Below are 21780 nucleotides of genomic sequence, written 5' to 3' on the forward strand. Positions count from 1 at the left end.
CACAGGAAAGAATAGTAAGAGAGAAAGCCACCTCTGATCATCCTGATGGCAGCGAGCTTCAAAGCAGCACTGTCGGAGGCCTGGAGACAACTGCCCACCATCTTTTGTGCTGAGAGTAGTGTGTGACGTTGGAAACTCAGAGCAGAAAATACCTTAAAGCAATGGATTTGGTGCTGCCTTGCTGGCTCAGTAGTTGATCACATAGTATAGTGCTGAGCCATACACAAACAGGACGGTCACAGGTTTGATCCCGAATAGCTGATCTCAACTCAATGACTATGCAAGCAACACCATTAGGGATTGGGAGGGGTAAAATCAAAGTCTGCCAGCACTCCAGTTCCAGGTCACTATCCAATGACCCAGTTAGAAAGGATTTATGTACACGAGGACTGGATTGGGATCAGCTGCGCTGGATTCACAAAAGAAAGACCTCTTGGGAGAAGTACTGGAGAGCCCGAAGCCCCCAGGGACCAACAAGTTGCATTTATATAACACCCTCAATGTTTCTTAAAAAAACAGCTCCAAAACATTTCTTGGGAGAGAGGCAATGAAAGAATAATTTTGCACTTACATAGCACCTTTCACAATTTCAGGGTATCCTAAAGTGCATCACAGACAATTAAGTATTGTTGACATGTTCTCTTTTCTAAAAAAAGAGCTCCAGCCTGTTCAATCCTTCCTGATAGTTATAGTGTCTCAGTTCTGGTATCATCCTTGTAAATCTTTTTTGCACCTTCTCCATTGCCTCTATATCCTTTTTACATCAACTTATGCTAATCCATAACTGTCCTAACTTGCGCCAAGTTCCATTTGCCCATCGCCCATCATCCCCCCATCGCCCATCATCCCCCCCACCTCCCCTCACCGCCCCCACCCCCCCGCCACCCCGTGCTCACTGACCTTCACTGACGCCCGGTCCGGCAACGCATCAATTTTAAAATCTTCATCCTTTTTTTCAAATCCCTCCGTGGCCTCCTTGTCCACTCCTCCCTATCTCTGTAACCTCCTTCAACCCCCCAATTCTGGCCTCTTGCACAACCTCCCCAATTTCCATCACTCCACCGTTGACGGCCGTGCCTTCAGCTGCCTGGGCCCCAAGCTCTGGAATTCCCTCCCTAAACTTCTCCGCCTCTCTCCTCCTTTCAGACGCTCCTTAAAAAACTCTCTCTTTGACCAAGCTTTTGGTCACCTGTCCTAATATCTCATGTGGCTCGGTGTCAAATTTTGTTCGCTAATCGCTCCTGTGAAGCACCTTGGGCGCTATATAAATGCAATATGTTGTTCTTGTTCTTGTCGCTGTTGTAATTGAGGGAAACACCCTAACTTACAACAGTAAGGTCCTACGAATAGCAATGAGATAAATGGCCAGACAATCTGATTGAATGATGATGGTTGAGGAATAAATATTGGCAAGGATACCAGGAGTACACTCCTAATCTTTTAGGAATAGTGCCATGGGATCTTTTACGTTCACCTGAGCCAGAGCCTGGGTTTAATGTCTCATCCAAAAGATGACAGATAAAGAAAGAGGTATTTAAGAAAACAAGCACCAAGCAATGAAGGGACAGGAGTGATCAAAAGCTTGGTCAAAAAGATGGCTGCTGTGAAAGTTTTTGAAAAAGGGAGAGAGAGAAGTGGTGAGGTGGAAAGGTTTAGGGAGACAGTTCCAGAGAGTACAGTCAAGCAGCTACAGGCTATGCCACTAATGGTAGTGCAAAGGGAGGGGAGAATGTATAGAAGGCCAGAGTCTAAGGACTAGACAATGTAGGATAGGGTACTGGGCTTAAGAAGTTTGCAGAGAAAGAATGTGTGAATTTCATTTAGGATCTGTGGATGAAGCAGACAATTTTAAATGTAATGCATATAGGGAACCAATGTTGATCAGCAAGGAAGGAGGTGATGGGTGACCAGAATTTGGTACAAGACAAAATACAATGCGTTAAACTTTGAACAAATTGGAGCTTATGGAGGGTAAAGGATGGGAGGTCAGCAAGTAGATCATTGGAGTAATTGGGCCCGAAATTCACCGTCCCCAAAGAGACGGCTACCACGGAGTTTGGGCAGTCGATCGAAAAAAATCGATCGGCCACTGCGGTCGGGTACTTTTCCCTCCCCGAGCCATATTCAGCTCAGGGAGGATTTGAGTGGTCTTCACTTCCGCCGGAAACGATGCGGTGAAGGTAAGTTTCTAGCGGAGAAGGAAGCAGCATGCAGGCCGCTGAAAAGCAACCAGGACAGCGAAATTCACCGAGGAAAAGGTTGGACTTTTCCTGGCAGTGCCCCCATGAGGTTTACGATGTGGTGCTTGAGCGTAATACCGCTGGGGCCCTTTGGTAGGTAAAAAGTTTTATTATTTAATGTTTTTATTTCATTTTCCAGCATCTGCAGTATTTATCTTTTGATATAGTTTTATTAATTGTTTTGGCTCCATTAAACCTGCTGAGTGCTGCTCAGCTTTGCATCCTTGTACTTTTGTACAACTTTCAGGTCTGACTCTTTAGTGGAGTCCTGTGGGCTGCAGAGACCTACTTGGCAGGGTTCACCATGAGGATGGGAGGAGTGTTGGGAGGGCAACATCTGGTACACCTGGTCAGAAGCAGGGCGGCACTCAGGAGAAGGCGTCGCTGTCAGCACCGTGCAGATAGGCATCGGGCAAGGGAGGCAACATGATTTGTTCATTCTGCGCCAGACCAGTGTGCCTGCTGTCTTCACCAGTCTGAATCAGGATTGCTGCTTGGGGACAAGGAATATCTACTATCCACTTGGCTGCTCACTCCTCTGCGGAACCCCAGGACAGCGCCAGAGCATCCATACAATGACGCTCATTGTGCCACCAGGTGAATCATCGAGCAGTGCTTAGGCATCCTTAAGCAGAGATTCCGGTGCCTGGACCGCTCTGGTGGCACCTTGCAGTACTCTCAACGGGTCTCCATAATCGTCAGGGTCTGCTGCATGCTGCACAACCTGCCCATCATGAGGGACAGCCACTGGAGGGCGAACCAGCAGTACCACCTGAGGAGGAGGAAGAGGAGGATCCCCTTCGCCCCTTCGCGCCAAAGCATCAACCCATCGCCACCCTGGAAGGGCCGGGTGCAGACTGGCCGGCACCCTCCTGGGAGGGTGCGACCTCACATATATGGAGGTGCCCGACATCTCCCCTGCAATCTCCCTCCATGCATTATGTACTGGCGGTCTGTCAGGTCTCCCCACATCAGGAAACAGTATTCTGCTTCTGTCCTCCACACCATCCGTCAGTGTCTCCAGCTCCATATCAGTGAACCTGTTGGCTCTCCTTGCACCTCTTACACCAGCCATCCTTCCAAATTCCTTCCCTCCTCAAACCCAGCTGGCTCATTAGAAACCCTTACCTGCATGCTGAATTTCTCAGCAGCTCAAATTAAGACAACCACACTGCTGAAAAATCCACTTTGGAAGGGTTCATTGGCGCTGGAACCCATTTGTTCACTTTTGGAGCTGAATATGGGGTGGCCGCTCATGGCCACAAAAAGGTGAGGGGAGCACCAGCTTTCTAGCGGGACTGAATTTCAAGTCTAGAGGTGACAAAAGTGTGAATAAGCCTTTTAGCGGTGGCAAGACTGATGTAGGGACAGATTGGGACAATTATTTTGCAGTAGTGGTGCCCTCTCTTGTATTGATATTTGCCCTGGTGCCATTGATTCCATTGGCTCAGATTCAAATTTCAAATGAGAGCTCAGCTTTTCTCCCATCTGGTGATTGTATAGCCTTCAGCATTGTTACATTTTTCCTATAAATTGGGTGTATCCCAGTCTTAACTAAGCAATGCATCCTCATATTTATAGAGAATTACATTGATAAAACAGAGCTAAATTTGCTCTTCCTGATTTAATCCCATGTGGTGGCTAGTTAAAATTCAGTGGTACTAATACAGTGCATCTGTATGTAACTGAAAGCCTTTTCTAGCCCTTTTATTGTGGTTTTCACTAACGATAGGAGCAAAGATATACATCAACAGTTTGATGAGCTGTCCTAATTCTGCACCTGGCTATATCCTGAACTGTAAGCTGTTATGCGTGAGTGTAGTTAGGTGACGCAAGGGGAAAGCTGTTCCCCAATCAAATGATTTACTCGCTGTGAATGCATCATGTTCCCACAAATAGAGCTATTTTATAATCTGTAGGTGCATAAAATATTTCCATGAGCTGTATAGTTGAAAACACAAAAATGTGTTTTTGAAGGACCTATTTCTACCAACCAACATCATGGTCTCGAACAAGGATGTGCAGTGGCAGGGGGGGGGTAAAGAATTTTACTTTGAAGTAAAAGTACATCAGCACTAAAATTTGCATATCCTGACCGAATCGTCTTAATGCTACTGGGGTATTCTGCAACCAAAATTGTATAATTACATCGGCAGTCATCAAATGATTCTTTTCCTCCACTGAAATTTTACACATTGTTTCTAAGAAAACATCATGCAAGTAACTTAATCTAGTTTTTTTTAATCTAATTCCCTTGTGCAACCTTCTCTTTGACCCCCAGTCTAATGAACATTTACATTAAAAAAAGATATAAACAAACATATTATTTTCACGTACTCCAGTTTTATTCACAACACTTTCGATTTGTACTTCACTAAAATTTATGAGCAGCAGTGGCTGCTGTAAATAATATGGATACTTTTATTGTGCAGCAATATGCATCTAATAGAATCAACTTTTACAAGTTTTGCTTCTTTTCCCAAATAAAAATGCCAGCCAATACAAACTAACCACATCTGAAAGAGGACATAAAAATTAAAAGGAGAATGACTTCAGAAGTTTCTGAATATTTGTTCACCCTCTAATTTTGTGTGGTTTAATGGCACAATAGACAAACAATGCAGCTTAATTCAAAACGTACAGGGTCTTACCTCACGTAATTCTCCAATCCTACGCAAGGCTTTATCTTGACCCTGACTCAAAACTATCTAAAAGCAGTGAGTAGAAAATATTTTAGAATCAACATACAGGATATGCAGATATAAACAGTTTCACGGCTTAACTATTCTCCATCTTGGATTTCTCTGTGTTGAAGCAAGCAGTATTTTTCCTAGTTGTTTTTAACATTCCCATGCACAATAAGATTGTTAAATATAAGGGTGAAATAAAATGAAGTTATGCTTTTGAACATTTCATTGTCTATAATATTTAACTATGGGGCTGTACAATAATTTATACTTACAATTTAGATCATTTTTTGAATTGATGTTTTAGAAGCAGGCTTCTCACAAAAGTATATGTATTATGACAGACAAATTATCAAAGCATAAGTGACTCAGAACAGGGTTAGTGAAGCAGAGACTAAATAGATACAAAAGTTCTGAAAACTATGCTCCACAGCTTCATCTGCCTTACGTGGTTACACAAAGTAAGGTTGATTGATTTGACTGTAAAATTTGCAGTGTGGTTTTTTAACTGCAATCAACAATCAAATTAAGTCAGATTTCTCACCAGTGAACTATTTTGAGCGGAGAACATTTCTTGCAAGAGCTACCTCTGCAGATTTAATCACACACTATACTTTGTATTTCTAAGTACTGCGTGTAATATTTAAGCATTTAAACTACTGAAGAAAGATGGTCTCATTAAAAGCTGACTACATTTATTTTATCCAGAGAGCACTCAAAATTTGTTTCCAGTACTTAGAGGGGTGACCAAGAAACACGATATTTTCCTTGGAGGAAATAACTCCTTGCTCACTGCAACACCCAGTCCCTGGAACCAAACTGAGTACTGAAAAACTTGTACAGCATTATATTTAGAAATGTTTAGCCCTAGTCACCAATTTGATGACAGATCATGGGGCTGGTCTATAATGGGTTAATGAAGCTGGAATCTTCATTTACCTGCATTTTTTCTTTGTCTCTCTGCAAAGTTCGATAGGCAGTGACTAACTGAAAGAACAAAAATATATGGTTATGAAAATGTTCAACATCAAAATTCCATTCTAAACACATACATGTCCCAGTACGTGGAATAAGCAACATAATGCCACAAATAATTGATTTGCCATACTCAAATAATCCAAATGTTTACATACTTCTAAAATTCTGCAAGAAACATTAACAATAACTTGCATTTATTTAACATTAACATAGTAAAAGTTCCAAGGCACTTCACAGGAGCATTATCAGACAAAATTTGTCACCAAGCCACTTAAGGAAATATTAGGACAGGTGACCAAAAGCTTGGTCACCGTTTTAAGGAGCATCTTAAAGGAAGAGAGAAAGGTAGAAAGATGCAGAGGTTTAGAGTTCCCAATATTTAATTTGAGAAAATTTCTGCTCATCCAATACTGGATGTCAGACAAGCAACGTGATAAATCATAGACATTGGAGGGGTCGAGAGAGGTGGTGGTGAGGTAGAACTGGGTGTCGTCAACATACACGTTTTGGATGATGTTGATGAAGGGCAGCATGTGGATGAGAAATAGGAGAGGCCCAAGGATGAATCTTTCGGGATCCAGAGGTAATGGTGCAGGAAGAGAAGCCATTGTAGGTTTAACTGTGGAGTTGTGGGAAAAGTGGCAACGGTTTTTGGATGCGACAACACGTTCAACAGAGATTGGAGATGGTAGTTTGTAAGGACAGAAGGGGAGTGATGACAGCAGATTTGATTAAATATACATTTTTAAATATGCTACTGGATATCCAACAACTCAAGGTGAGTCAAAGAATATGGGAGAAGTTTGAGAGAGAAATGTTGACAGACAGTGAAGCAAGTGAATAGTGGGAAAGTGTTCTCTTTCAGTTACTTGCTGGAAAATTTGAGCCAATCAGAAAATTACAGCTTTTTTGGGTTAGGACACATTATTTTGCCCAAGCCCGTTTTCTGGCGTATTGCAAGTTACGCCCATTTTTCTAGGCCAGAAATGCGCCGAAGGGCTCAATTTTCCTGGGTCATTTGCACCGTTTTTTTTGGCGTATTTTTTTTTTTCAGTTTCTCCCTGCACCGACGTAACAGAGTAAAAAAAAACTCACCTAGAAAAATCGTAACTAACTCAGTTAATATTGTGCATTATCCACAAGATTTAAATATATTACTGATGGAACTCCCATTGGCATTACTAACATTGTGCCAGAAGATACAAGGACAGGATTGTTAAACCACATGACACACAATGTATTATTATGTTATGGTGCAGCTCTGTTGCCCCTTAAAGGCCACAAAGACCAATTGCTGTACCTTAGTTCAATGAGACCAAAGGCTTTCTTTCTTGCTTGTACATTTTTCAAATAAAAGATACTATTTGTTGATTGGTAGATTCCTAGCCACTTTATTGTGATTTGTTACTGCTTCAATGCATATAATATTGAATGAATCAGGTGCAATTGCAACATTTTCAAGATGGGCTTTGTGTGAGATTTTTATAGATAGATTTGCCGAGAGTAATATATTCAGTTTTACTGCTAGCTACAAATTTATTTAAATAACACTTCAGCATATCATATTGAAGATTGTTCAATATTCTTCAGTTTCAGAGCTTTGCATATTCCCAATAATGGAATCCCTCCCTTACGGCACTGTGGGCCCAAATTTCCCCACTCGCTTAGAACGGCATACTTACCCGTGATACACCGACTTTATGGGGGAAAAAACACGCCGAAAAATGACCGCCCTAATTTGGCTGCTGCTGGATCTTTGTGGTCCCGTGGCGTAGCGCTGCAGAACCTGCAGGGTGGGGGGGGGGAGGGCGGCGGAGCGTGGACCGCGCTTGCTCAGCACAGCCGGCGGGGGGGGGTGGGCTTGGGCCCAGCGCGTCCTCAAGTGCCGGCCATTTTTCTAGGCCAGAAATGCGCCCAAGGGCTCTGTCCTCTATCTTTGTGTTTACTATTCTAAATAAACAACATTAGCCATTTTGCACTCTTACCCACTGTGTCTTGTGCCTCGTTCCTCACCCATCCTCATAAATCGCATGTACAGAACCTCAGGTGAGTGTGGATTCGAACGCACACCCCAAGCTCCCCTTACAAACTAACACCCCTGAAACAGAGGGTCGCTGCTTTGCTGAGTCACACCGGCAGAAAAAGAATCAGCTCTGCACAAGCTGGATCCACACGTGAGGGTGAGGGTCAGTCATGAAAATGCATCGTCGCCCTTCAAATCAACCTGCTGACTGGCCTGCCACGCGTGAGACTACTCATGCCATCCATCCTGCCCCCTCCTGTGCTGCTAACCATTTGACTGTTCGGTTGTATTTTGAAAAAGACGACGACAATCCTGAACATCCTGAAGATCCACTAGATGAGCCAGATGCGTGCGCTCTAGACTAAGGCGGGTGGGGGAAGGAGGGGTGCATGATTGTGTGTTCACGGGAGAATGCTGATCATGATATGGATCAGTCCATAGTACAGGGCATCACTTTGCCAGACACCTCCATGAGCTCGGCTACGACATTCCATGGTTTCACACCTTCCGAGGTTGCGGGTCCCAGTGGCGGTGGTGGAATGCAGATTGGAACACCCAGGGCCCCACCGTCCCAGCCTGCGTCTTGTACCGGAGGGGTGCCGCTAGGCACACCCACGGCGAGGGGAAGGAGAAACCGACCAGGCTCTCTTGAGATGCAGCGTTCATCAGATGTTCATCAGGTTATGTCATTGGGTGAGGAGACCAATGCCCTTACCTGATCATTCAGTGGGGTGCGTGATAAGGTAGCGGCACTGTCGGGAGAAATATCAGCACTGAGACGGGTACTGAGGGCGGACATAACAGAGGGAGTGCAAACGATGGCAGAGGCCATGAGGGAGCTAACTGCTGCAATAAGGACAGACAGCCCTGACAATCAAATGCCACTCCTACTGCAATCCCCGTACCAGCCTCTGTTGAGACCCAAGCTGGGGCCCCAACCCCCCACACCACTGCTCCGATGAGGAAGTGCACATTACCCAAGATGTGGGTGAGAGATGGGTGCAGCCTTTCTTTGTTGTTGTTGTTGTTGTTGTTGTTGAAGTGCTTTGTAAACTTTCCAATTAAAGATATTTTGCATTAAAACTGAATCCTGTTCCATTAGCACCACACAACATTTAGGAACAACTGGAAAAAAATAAACATCCCTCATTCCTACAGTCATGCGTGCCTGCCACCCCGAGCCGGTGCGTTCTGCAGTCGGCAAGGTAGGACTGCTCTATTTTCAGTAGCTGATTTAGCTTTCATTTATTTTTGATGATGTTGTGCTGAAGATGTTGTGCTGATGTTGTGAAGGTGTTTAGTGCTTTAGAATGCTCTAACTCACCTCCCCCCGACCCACCTCTGGCTACCTGCACTGATTTCTTAAATGTCGGTAAGGTTTTTCTGTGCCTACAAAAGTGGCCACATACACTGGCCTAAGTTAGTTTGGAGTAACTTTAAGCTGGCTAAATTTGCTTCTTTGTCCAAAACAGGCGTTAGTGGCTGGTAACACCAGAGAGCCTTGCTACTTCGACTGGAAACCTGACCTTTAGACTGGACTTGAAGACCCAGAAGATACACCTCATCGGGAGAAGCAGCGAATTAGCCAGAGGGGTAATTGGTGAGCATTTATCCCAGCCCACGCATCTTTAAGACCACTCATAGTGTGAAAGGGTGTTGTGTGTCCCAACTAAGCTTTAGGGGTGTTAGTGGGGAGGTTTTTGCAAGGATCATATGCATATGCACATTCTGTTGGACAGATTTCAGTGGTGCAATTTTGAATCCGAGCAGGGGTGTTTTAGACATGGGTACGTCGCGTTTGGGGCCTGTTTAGACAGGCCAGATTTTGTGTTGTACTATTTTGTTTGTATTATATTACCAGGGTGTGCTTTTAACTGGGTGCAGGTGTGTTTTAACTTGAATAAAAGCATTGTAACAGTAGAGACTGAAAAGATCTGTCTATGACTGTATATTACTATTAACGACTATAATTCCGGTGAATAGAACTATTGAAAGAGGGGTGATTCGAAACCACCAGGGGCAAAACCACTTACAATCCCAGGAACGAATATTAAAAAAAAGAGAAGCTACAACTTTACAAATCCCACATTTAATACAGCATTAGACCCAACGTTTGAAAATTAGGAGCTTGTACATTTAGTTGAGTATAATATATATAGCTATGGAAGAACACTTGAAAATGTATGAAATGAATGGGCCAGTGGATTAACAGTGCACTGCGCTGAAACAATGTAGAAAAACAAGTTGAACTCCATATTGATGCTGAGTTTTTGATTGCTCCTGGAGTGCTGCGTCCAGCTCGGGGACCAATGTGGTGTGCATGCATCTCCCACTGAGTACAGAGCAAAACAGGCAAGGCATGGGACTAGGTTCCCTGCATTCTTGGCTGCAGGTGCTGGGTGGACTGGGGAAATCCAGGGGTATAAAAGAGAGAATTTTGAAAACTCAATAAAAAGTTGTGTAAACAATTCCTACACATCTAATTACGTATGCATGAAGAATTATACCTTGGCTATGGTGTCTAGTGTAATGTAATAAAAACACTGCTCTAATTTTTTTTTGAAAAAACACTTTCAATCAGTCCACGTAACCAGGTTTTAAACATCTGACACCACTCTACCATAAATTTCAGTTTACAAAACACTGCAAAAGCCTTGCCCTTTGCTCCCCAAGGCTTTTATCATCAGCTCTTTAGTGTGCAATTAGTGGACTAAACATGTATATGCTTTTTTAATTCTTTTAATGGCAACTATTACGAGGGAATAGTTTTAAAAATTAAAATCCTACTCCTCAATAATAATTTATCATGCTCTGGAGAGGGGACCTTTTAAACTCATAATGGAAACATTCAAAGAGGCTTTGGATAAAATCTACTTAGTCTCCATTTCCGATTCAATTTCTTTGGAAGCAATGTGTGCAACTTAAGATTCAGGAATGCCTTTTGGCGGTCTTACAGTACAGATGTGACATTCAAAATCTGGAAACGTCGGGACCGAGGCCGTTCCGGGTATTTCCGGATTTTGTAACGTCTTTGCCTGGGCCGAGGGAGGTAGGTAGGGTAAGGCTGGAGGGGTGGGGTTGGTCGAGCCGCCGGAAGTTTGCGGGGAGGGTGGGTTGTCGGTCGAGGGGAGGTCGGTCAGGCCGAGGTTTGGGGGGGGGGAGGGGGGGTGGGGTGGTCAGTCGAGCCGAGGTCGGGGGGAGGGAGGTGTGTTGATCAGGCTGAGGCTGGGGGAGGGGGGGCATCAGGGGTCAGTTGGGCCGAGGCCGGGCGGGGGGTCAGGCGGCCAGAGGTCGGGGAGTCCGTATTTCGGAACATTTTCTAGTTTCCAGACAACCCCACCACGGATCGGCCCGGTGTCCGGATTGCGGAATTCCGGATTTTGGACATTGCACGTGTAGAATATATTAATCATGCAATAGTCATGACACACAAGCAACAAAAAGTTTGAGAACCTTCCTCCATTGGCTTTGACCAGTTTGAAGGCAGCAACTTACGCTGCTGTGGGAAATCACTGATACCAGCAGCACTTCAATATCTTGGCCATATGGTTATTCTTTATGTTTAAACCTGAGCAGTGAAGATCAGTAGGCTCTTGGATAATAAAACTGAACAAATCCTGTCCTCAAATCATTTCAACATATGCACTCTCCCGCAGAGACCACTTAATAATGATTAACAGCGTGGACCTTGGCTGATTTTTTTTCCCTCCCCAGCCCAAGGATGCAGCAGCCAATTGTAGGCCACCCTCCCCATGACACTGGTAATTACATTGTGGCTTATCACAGCTCAGAAATGTCTCAAAAGTCTTTCACATGTAATTAAAATCTGTGCAAGATGAGTAATTAATTTATCTGTTTTGAGTTGTGTTGGTTGAGGGATGAATGCTTGCCAAAATACCAGGAAAATTCCCCGTTTTAAGAACACAAGAAACAGGAGTAGGCAATACGACCCCTCGAGCCTGCTCCGCCATTCAATAAGATCATGGTTGATCTTCAACCTTAACTCCACATTCCTGCTCGATCCACTTATCCGTTGATACAGTTAAAGTCCAAAGAAAAAGTCCAAAAATCTATCGATCTCAGCCTTGAATATACTTAATGACTGAGCATCCACAGCCCTCTGGGGCAGAGAATTCCAAAGTGAAGGAATTTCTCCTCACCTCAGTCTTAAATGGCCTACCCCTTTATCCTGAGACTATGACCCTTAGGTCGAGACTCACAGCCAGGGGAAACAGACTCACAGCATCGACCCTCTGGCAAGCCCTCTCGGAATCTTATCTGTTTCAATGAGATCACCTCTCATTTTTCTAAACTCCAGCAAGTACAGGCCCATTCTACTCAATCTCTCTTCATAGAGCAACCCTCTCATTCCAGGAATCAACCCAGTGAACCTTCCTGCACTACCTCCAAGACAAGTACATCCTTTCTCGGATACGGAGACCAAAAACTGTACAAAGTACTCCAGGTGTGCTCTCACCAAAGCAGCAAGATCCCTTACTCTTGTACTCCAACTCCCTTGCAATAAAGGCCAACGTAGCATTTCCCTTCTTAATCGCTTGCTGCACCTGCATGTTCACTTCGTGTTTCATGTACAAAGACACCCAAATCCCTTGAATATCACCATTTAATAGTTTCTCGCCATTTAACTTTTTTTTATTTTTCTATTCTTCCTACCAAAGTAAATAACCTTAGATTTCCCCATACTATACTTCATCTGCCATCTTTTAGCCCACTCACTTAACTTGTCTAAATCCCTTTTCAGCCTCTTTGCGTCCTCCTCATAGCTTACTTTCCCACTTGGCTTTGTATTGTCAGCAAAATTGAATAAATTACATTTGGTCCCTTCAATTAAGTCATTAATATAGATTGTAAATAGCTGAGGCCCAAGCACTGATCCTTGCGGCACCCCACTAGTTACAGCCAGCCAACTGGAAAATGACCCGTTTAACTCTACTCTCTGGTTTCTGTCCTTTAACCAATCCTCTATCCATGTCAACATGTTATCCCCAACCCCATGAGCCCTTAACTTGTGTAATAACCTTTTGTGGGGCACTTTATCAAACGCCTTTTGAAAATCCAAATGTACCAGATCCCCTTCATCCACCCCACTAATTACATCCTCAATAAACTAGAAAAGATATGGCAAACAAGAGTTCCCATACATAAAACCTTGTTGACTCTATCTAATCACATTATGATTTTCTAAGTGCTCAGTTACCACTTCCTTAATAATGGATTCCAGCATTTTCTTGATGACTGTCAGGGTAACTGGCCTGTAGTTCACTGTTTTCTCTCTCCCTCCTTTCCTGAATACCGATGTTACATTTGCTTCCTACTAATCCGCTGGGACCATTCAAGAATCGAGAGAATTTTGGAAGATCACAACCGATGCACCCACTATCTCTGCAACCACCTCTTTTAGAACCCGAGAATGTAGGCCATCAGATCCAGGGGATTTGTTGGCTTTTAGTCCCATTAGTTTCTCAAGTACTTTTTCTCTACTGATCTTCATTGCTTTAAAGTTCCTCACTCTCATTAGCCCTTGGTTCCACACCATTTTTGGTATGCTTTTCTGTGTCTTCTTCTGTGAAGACGGATACAAAATATTTGTTTAAAGTCTGCCATTTCCTTATTCCAAATTATAATTTCTCCTGTCTCAGCCTCGAAGGGACCAATGCTCTCATCCTGTTTACATACTTGTAGAAGCTCTTACAATCTGTTTTTATATTTCTTGCTAGTTTACTTTTATTCTATTTTCTCCCTTTTTATCAATTTTTTAGTCATCCTTTGCAATTATCTAAAGCTCTCCCAATTCAAGCTTACTACTATTCTTTGCAACATTATAAGCCTCTTCTTTTTATCTAACGTTATCCTTAACCTCATTAGCTAGCCACGGATGGATCAATTTTCCAGTGGAGTTTTTATTTCTCAATGGAATGTATATTCATTGATAATTATGAACTATTTCTTTACATGTTCACCACACCCTCATACCTTTTAATCTAATTTCCCAATCTACCTTAGCCAACTCGTCCCTCATACCACTGTAATTGGCTTTAAGTTTAGGATTCTAGTTTTACACTCAAGTACATCACTCTCGAACTTAATATGAAATTCTATCATTATGATCACTCTTCCCCAGAGGACCCCTTACTAAGAGATAACTTATTTACCCTGTCTCATTACACAAGACAAGACTTAAAATAGCCTCTTCCCTGGTTGGTTCCAGAAAACTGTCTCGAATGCGTTCCATGACCACACAGTTGGCCTCAATGCTGTAAAATGCTGCAATAGAGCACTGCATTGTCAAAGGTGCTAATATTTATCAAGGCTTTAAAAAAAGTCCCGCCTGCCTGTTTAGGTAAAAGAGGAGCTGGGATGTTGTGTGTTCTGGCCAACATTCCTCCATCAACCAGCACCATAATTTATCCCATTGCTGGTTACGGTACCTTGCTGTGTAAGTGTGCAAAATAGCATTTACTTATATAAGACTTCAAAACAATTAATTGTATGTGAAGTACTTTGGGGTATTTGAGACATGTGATAATGCTTTTTATTTGAGGATTACAAAGGAATGTTGTCACCCATAGGACAAATTGTGGCATCCTCAGGAAAATATAATGAATCTAGAAAATATATAATTTCAGTACCTCTGAATACTTCAATCTATAGTTGCTCAAGCTCCGCTCCATCCTGCGGAATTGGTTGGAAGATGGGTCCTTACTAAGGCTCTCAAAGTTACCCGTAGAATCTTCTGCCTCACTTTCGATGTCAGACGATGGATCAAAGGTGGTACCAGAACTTTGATTATCTGCATCAAATCGATTGAGGGACTCTCTTGATGCAGATCGTACTAGAGACTCTCTTGAGGCAGATCGTACAAGTGAGTCTTTTGAAGGAGATTGGAAAAGGGCCTCTTTTGATGAAGCTCGAAATAAAGACTCCATAGATGGCACCCGAAGCTGAAGTTTTTGGGCAAAGGATTGCATCTCAGGTTTCTAAAAGAGAAGAGACATTTTTCTCAAAGTATCACAAAAATAACTTTACAAAGTCTTAAAACAGAAGAGATAAAATACATTTTTAACTAACCAAAAATGTTAAATGTACCTGCTTTCAAGTACTTGTTTTGATTTGTCATACATTTACTTATTTTGAAATGCCAGTGACCGGAGTGTCATTCGTATCTCTAGCCAGTATCAATTTCATGTCAAAACCGGTTTATCCTGAATAAGAGCCTCAGATTCAGAACTTACTTCTGCTACTTAACACAAGGGACAAAATGTGGATTTCATAATTTTAATAAATTAATTCTGCCTTGAGCAGATACAATTTTAATTAGCTTTTAGCCCATGATTAAAAAAAAAGCTTCTAATTTGCTGTTCCTACAATAAAAATCGCTCACATTGATTAAGCTACTAATAGCTTGAAATTGGCCTGTTCAGTTCTTGCTGTGCAAACAGTTAATACACGACTCAAAAATTATTTTGCTATTAACAGAAGCACAACCCAATTTAGAATACGGTTTAGCTCAGTAGAGAATTCTCCTTTTGACCCTATTAAATCACTTTGGCTGGAATTTTAACTGTAAAGAATGAGTGGGTTTGGGAGCGGGTGGGAAGTTAAAAGCGCTGAAATTAACAGCACGTCAGGAAGCTGGTGGGCATTTAACTGGAGCGTGTTCAGCTGCGAGTGAGAAACCCCTCTCAGGAGAGGCAGTTAGCAATCAAAAGCAGTTTAAAGCTCAGAGGCTATTAAGAACCTTTTTGACCTGGGTTTTCAAGTTTTACTGTGTGTGCATAGGATTTCTCAGCTTGCTAGACCTCACTGGTGAAAGCAAGGCAAGGGCACAGCAGCAATTGAGGGCCTCAACAAATGGCAGTCAAAAATTCCCACAAGTACAGAGACCTCACACTTGCTTCCTTGCCAGAGGGAAAGGCTTTTGCTCACACCACTTTTTCTGAGAGTTTGCTTTCAGGAGTTTGCAGGTGATTTCCACAACTTTGGAGACCACTCTCAGTACACTGGAAGATTGTGCGTCTGATCTCCACTTTATATCTGTCATTTGTCCGATCAGATCAGCTTATGTTCCTTCATCTTGGACCTCAGATGAGGACCAAGATGAGCACCAGCAGCCTTCTCCTCACCAATCTGTCACTCCACAGGAAAGAGAAAATGAGCACAGAGGTGCACCTCGCAGGAGGTGATACCCCCATCACAGGCTACACAGGCAGAGGATAGGCTTCCTGGACATTATAACACCAGTGTCTCAAGAGGCTCAGGCTATCATGTCAGGTCGTGGAAGACATTTGTAGTCTGCTGGAATAAGATCATTGCGAAATGGACCTGGTGGACACGTGTCATCAGTAACTGTCAAAGTGACCACTGCCCTCAACTTCTTCACTTGAGGCTCCTTTTCCAGGGATCTGCAGGATTTTGCAGTTGGTTGTGCACAAATGCATCACCCAGGGGACCGATGCCATGTTTGCCAGGGCATGCAGTTATGTATACTTTGCCAGTGATGAAGCCAATCAGAATGAGCGGGCACTCGGGTTTGTGGCCAAGGCTGACTTCCCACAGGTGTCATGATCATCATAGGCAGTCTCTCGGAATCGAGGAAGACTTGCTTCCACTCCTGAAGTGAGTTCTTTGGTGGCTGAACAGTCCAATACGAGAGCCACAGACTCTGTCACAGGTGGGACAGATAGTCATTGATGGAAGGGGTGGGTGGGACTGGTTTGCCGCACGCTCTTTCCGCTGTCTGCGCTTCATTTCTGCATGCTCTCGGCATTGAGACTCGACGTGCTCAGCGCCCTCTCGGATGCACTTCCTCCACTTAGGGCGGTCTTTGGCCAGGGATTCCCAGGTGTCAGTGGGGATGTCGCACTTTATCAAGGAGGCTTTGGGGGTGTCCTTGTAGCGCTTCCGCTGCCCACCTTTGGCTCATTTGCCGTGAAGGAGCTCCGCATAGAGCACGTGCTTTGGGAGTCTCTTGTCTGGCATGCGAACTGTGTGAACCAGTGTGGTCAGTGCTTAAATGCTGGGGATGTTAGCCTGGACGAGGACGCTGATGTTGGTGCGCCTGTCCTCCCAGGGGATTTGTAGGATCTTGCGGAGACATCGTTGGTGACATTTCTCCAGCGACTTGAGGTGTCTACTGTACATTGTCCATGTCTCTGAACCATACAGGAGGGTGGGTATTACTACAGCCCTGTAGACCATGAAATTGGTGGCAGTTTTGAGGAGGCAGTGTTGGAACTCTTCGTCTATGCCTGCTCTTGTTGATAGGAGGCTCGCGAAATATGGGAAGTGGTCCACGGTGTCCAGAGCCGCGCCGTGGATCTTGATGACTGGGGGGCAGTGCTGTGCGGTGAGGACTGGCTGGTGGAGGACCTTTGTCTTACGGATGTTTAGCATAAGGTCCATGCTTTCAAACGCTTCAATAAATACGTCGACTACATCCTGGAGTGCAGCCTCTGTATGTGCGCAGACGCAGGCGTTGTCCGCGTACTGTAGCTCGACAACAGAGGTTGGGTTGATCTTGGACCTGGTCTGGAGACAGCGCAGGTTGAGCAGGTTCCCATTGGTTCTATAGTTTAGTTCCACTCCAGCAGGGAGCTTGTTGACTGAGAAAGTGCAGGCAAGAAAGATTGAGAAGAGGGTTGGGGCGATGACACAGCCCTGTATGACCCCGGTCTGGACGTGGATTGGGTCTGCAATGGATCCGTTGGTAAGGATCACGGCCAGCATGTCGTCGTGGAGGAGGCGGAGGATGGTGCCGAACTTTTGGGGGCATCCGAAACGGAGGACACTCCATAGACCCTCGCGATTGACAGTGTCAAAGGCCTTTGCAAGGTTGAAGGCTGGCGCTGTTCCCTGCATTTTTCCTGTAGTTGTCGCCCCACAGGTGTAGGGCATCAATGACTGTACACGAGTCCATCAAGGTACCCCCAGATTACCCAGGAGTGTTTGTGAACCACAAGGGCTTCCACTCCATCAATGTGCAGCTTGTCTGCAACTACAAAAAGATCATGCAGGTGTGTGCCAGATTCCCAGGGAGCTCTCATGATTCATTCGTCCTGTGTCAGTCCACCCTCCCTCAGCTCTTTGCACCTCTGACCAGACTTACCAGCTGGCTGCTTGAGACAAAGGTATCCAATGAAGATGTTGCTGATAACACCCTTGAGGAGGCCAAAAAGCGCTACAATCAAAGACAAATGATGGCGAGATGTGTAACAGAGCAAGCAATTGGAATGCTGAAGATGCGTTTCAGATGCCTGGACAGATCTGGAATGAGTCCTTCAATACGTACCAGCCAGTGTCTCCAGAATGATCGTGGTATGCTGCGCTCTGCACCACACAGTGCACCAGCGAGGACTGGAGCTGCTGGAGGAGCAATGCGCAGAGACTCTTCAGATGAGGAGGAATTTTATGTGGACATGGCACAGCAACAGTGCACATTGTTGCCCAGGATTGCCTCATAATGGGGCGATTTACGTTAGATTGTACCAGTGCACCCATCAGGCACCCAGATGCTGAATCCATTTTCCCGCCTGCACCCCATCCTCCTCCGCCCAACCACAAACCAATCCTACGACAACCAAACCATTCCTTTCACATATACCCATTGCTCACAGTTAAGTCATGTCTTACCATTCATTACAAGTGACAAGGCCACTTATCAGGCAACAGGCAAGAAATGGCAAGACGGGAAAGTGGTGCAAATAAATAATTTTATGTGCTTCCAAATATCAACATTATCTTAACAGTGCAGCATTGCCTAACACACCGATGTGCATACCCTTGTGCATCTAGAATTGTCATCTTCCTCTTCCACCACTTCCACATCATGCAACCCCTGTGACTTCAGCAGGTAGGCTGCTCACTTCCCTGCTGACTGCTGAGATGCTTTTGGCCGACATCCTCTGGATTTTGAAACCTGTGAGGGCCCTGCCAAAGACTGCTCCTCCTGCAGCTGTGCAGAGGCAGACCCAGCCATCGAGAGACGAGGCTGGATATGGGGCTGTGACTGAGCGGGGGCAACTGGTGAAAAGTGGAAGCGCTTTGAGCAGAGTCCCTACTTCAACATCCCCTTTCACCATCATCCCTCTCGTGGCCCTCCCGTACTTCCTTGCTAGCAAGGAGCTGGAGAGTACTTTGCTGCACATCACTGGGTGATGAATGGCCAAGATTAGGTTTCTATGCATCTTTGTTGAGATGGCAGTGAGCAAGCTGTTGGTGAAAGCAAGCATGCATTTGTTTGAATGACGCATTTGATGCTCCCTGCACATGGCTAAACTTTCCATGGACGAACACATCATAGCCATGGTTGTGACATCATGCCAGTCATGTTCGAGATGGACTCCTCCATTCTTCCTGCATGAGAGCACGTCTCAGCTGGAAATCCTGCCAGAGCCCCTCTCATATTTTGTTGCTCCTCCAGAATCATCCTCTTTGCCGACGGCCCCCGAGGTTCAGCATCTTTGTCCAGCTGAACAGAGCTTGGAGCCCTTCTACGAGGCCTCTCGACTGCTGTTCCAGTCTGCACCATCTGCTCTTGCTCACATGTGATTTATGACACACCAGGCGACAACACAACTATCTGATTTAATGATGTCACTGACGTGTATGTATCTGCACTGTAGCTTGCTGTGCATGAGTCCTGTGACGGTGCACCCTCAGTGTCAGCAACCTCCTCTGAGGAGTTGTCTTCCTCCTCTGGCTCGACTGGATGTTGGAAACTTGATGGGCCAATGGGAAAATAAAGACATGAATTAGAACTGTCATAAGAAGAATGTTTCAGGTGAACAATATGCCCATGATCATATTCCACTTGCTGCTGACATCAAGTTAACATGAGTGACTGTTGTATGCATGCCACATGGCTGTGTGATATTTAATTCTGTCAGCAGGATGCTGGGAGCTCCCAGTCTCTCCATCTCCAACCACCAGCAAAGCAGATACTCCAGTTATCTCTAGTGCCTCCTCATCAAGAGGTGACGTCACAGCCAAGCTGGTAAGTGGTTGGTTGCTCGACTGGTAAGTATAACTCTCTTTTAGACTGACTTTTAGATTGGTTTAATTGGCAGCGAACTACTAAGTAGCTGTTTGGTGTTTTAAGTAAATTTTAGTAAGTAAATTAATTTAAGGGTGAAGTCATGGCAGGAGAGCTCGGACCAGTGTCATGCTACTCCTGTGCTATGTGGGAAATCAGGGGCTCTTCCAGTGTCCCTGACTACTATGTGTGCAGGAATGGTGTCCAGCTGCAGCTCCTGACAGACCGCACGAAGGAGCTGCGGATGGACTCACTCTGGAGCATGCGCGATGCTGAGAATGTTGTGGTTAGCACATTTAGTGAGTTGGTCACACCGCAGGTAAGGGTTAGGGCAGATCGTGAATGGGTGACCAAGAGACAAAGGCAAGAGCAGGAAGGTAGTGCAGGAGTCCCCTGCGGTCATCTCCCTCCAAAACAGATATACCGTTTTGGATACTGTTGGGGGAGATGACTTACCAGGGGAAGGCACCAGCAGCCAGGTTCATGGCACCATGGGTGGCTCTGCTGCACAGAAGGGCTGGAAAAAGAGTAGGAGAGCTATAGTGATAGGGGACTCGATTGTAAGGGGAATAGATAGGAGTTTCTGCGGCCGCAACCGAGACTCCAGGATAGTATGTTGCCTCCCTGGTGCAAGGGTCAAGGATGTCTCGGAGAGGCTGCAGAGCATTCTGGAGAGGGAAGGTGAACAGCCAGTTGTCGTGGTACATGTAGGTACCAACGATATAGGTAAGAAGCGGGAAGAGGTCCTACAAGCTGAATTTAGGGAGCGAGGAGTTAAATTAAAAAGTAGGACCTCAAAGGTAGTAATCTCTGGATTGCTACCAGTGCCACGTACCAATCAGAGTAGAGGGAGAAGGATAGTTAGAATAAATATGTGGCTTGAGCAGTGGTACAAGAGGGAGGGATTTAAATTCCTGGGACATTGGAACCAGTTCTGGGGGAAGTGGGACCTGTACAAAAGGGACGGTCTGCACTTGGGCAGGACTGGAACTGATGTCCTAGGGGTAACATTTGCTAATGCAGTTCGGGAATGTTTAAATTAATATGGCAGGGGGATGGAAACCTATGCAGCGAGACAGGGCAAAGTAATATGGAGTCAGAAACAGATGGTAGAAAGGTAAAAAGCAATAGTGGAAGGCCAAGTACACAAAGGCAAGAAACAAAAAGAGCCACACTACATCATAATTCTAAAAGGACAAAGGGTGTTAAAAAAACAAGCCTGAAGGCTTTGTGTCTTAATGCAAGGAGTATCCGTAATAAGGTGGATGAATTAACTGTGCAAATAGATGTTAACAGATATGATGTGATTGGGATTACAGAGACGTGGCTCCAGGATGATCAGGGCTGGGAACTCAACATCCAAGGGTATTCAACATTCAGGAAGGATAGAATAAAAGGAAAAGGAGGTGGGGTAGCATTGCTGGTTAAAGAGAAGATTAATGCAATAGTTAGGAAGGACATTAGCTTGGATGATGTGGAATCTATACGGGTAGAGCTGCAGAACACCAAAGGGCAAAAAACATTAGTGGGAGTTGTGTACAGACCTCCAAACAGTAATAGTGATGTTGGGGAGGCCATCAAACAGGTCATTAGGGGTGCATGCAAGAAAGGTACAGCAGTTATCATGGGTGACTTTAATATGCATATAGATTGAGCTAACCAAACTGCAAGCACTACGGTGGAAGAGGATTTCCTGGAGTGCATAAGGGATGGTTTTCTAGACCAATATGTCGAGGAACCAAATAGGGGGGAGGCCATCTTAGACTGGGTGTTGTGTAATGAGAGAGGATTAATTAGCAA

General features: G+C 44.7%; 1 protein-coding gene across 10 annotated transcripts in view; it reads right to left on the reverse strand.

Moving 5' to 3' along the window:
* Window positions 1-21780, reverse strand: part of golga4 (golgin A4) — a 550135-nt gene that overhangs the window by 178787 nt on the left and 349568 nt on the right. For 9 of the 10 annotated variants that reach the window (XM_070889499.1, XM_070889470.1, XM_070889461.1 and 6 more), the window contains 3 exons: window positions 14579-14926; window positions 5867-5914; window positions 4892-4948 (listed from right to left, as the gene is read on the reverse strand). In XM_070889499.1, the coding sequence (XP_070745600.1) occupies window positions 4892-4948; window positions 5867-5914; window positions 14579-14926 (453 nt within the window). Of the gene's footprint in view, window positions 1-4891; window positions 4950-5866; window positions 5915-14578; window positions 14927-21780 lie in introns of all 10 variants that reach the window. The other variant, XM_070889514.1, reaches the window with a different exon arrangement.

This window comes from Pristiophorus japonicus, chromosome 1 (genome assembly GCF_044704955.1).
Source record: "Pristiophorus japonicus isolate sPriJap1 chromosome 1, sPriJap1.hap1, whole genome shotgun sequence".
Classification (NCBI taxonomy): domain Eukaryota; kingdom Metazoa; phylum Chordata; class Chondrichthyes; family Pristiophoridae; genus Pristiophorus; species Pristiophorus japonicus.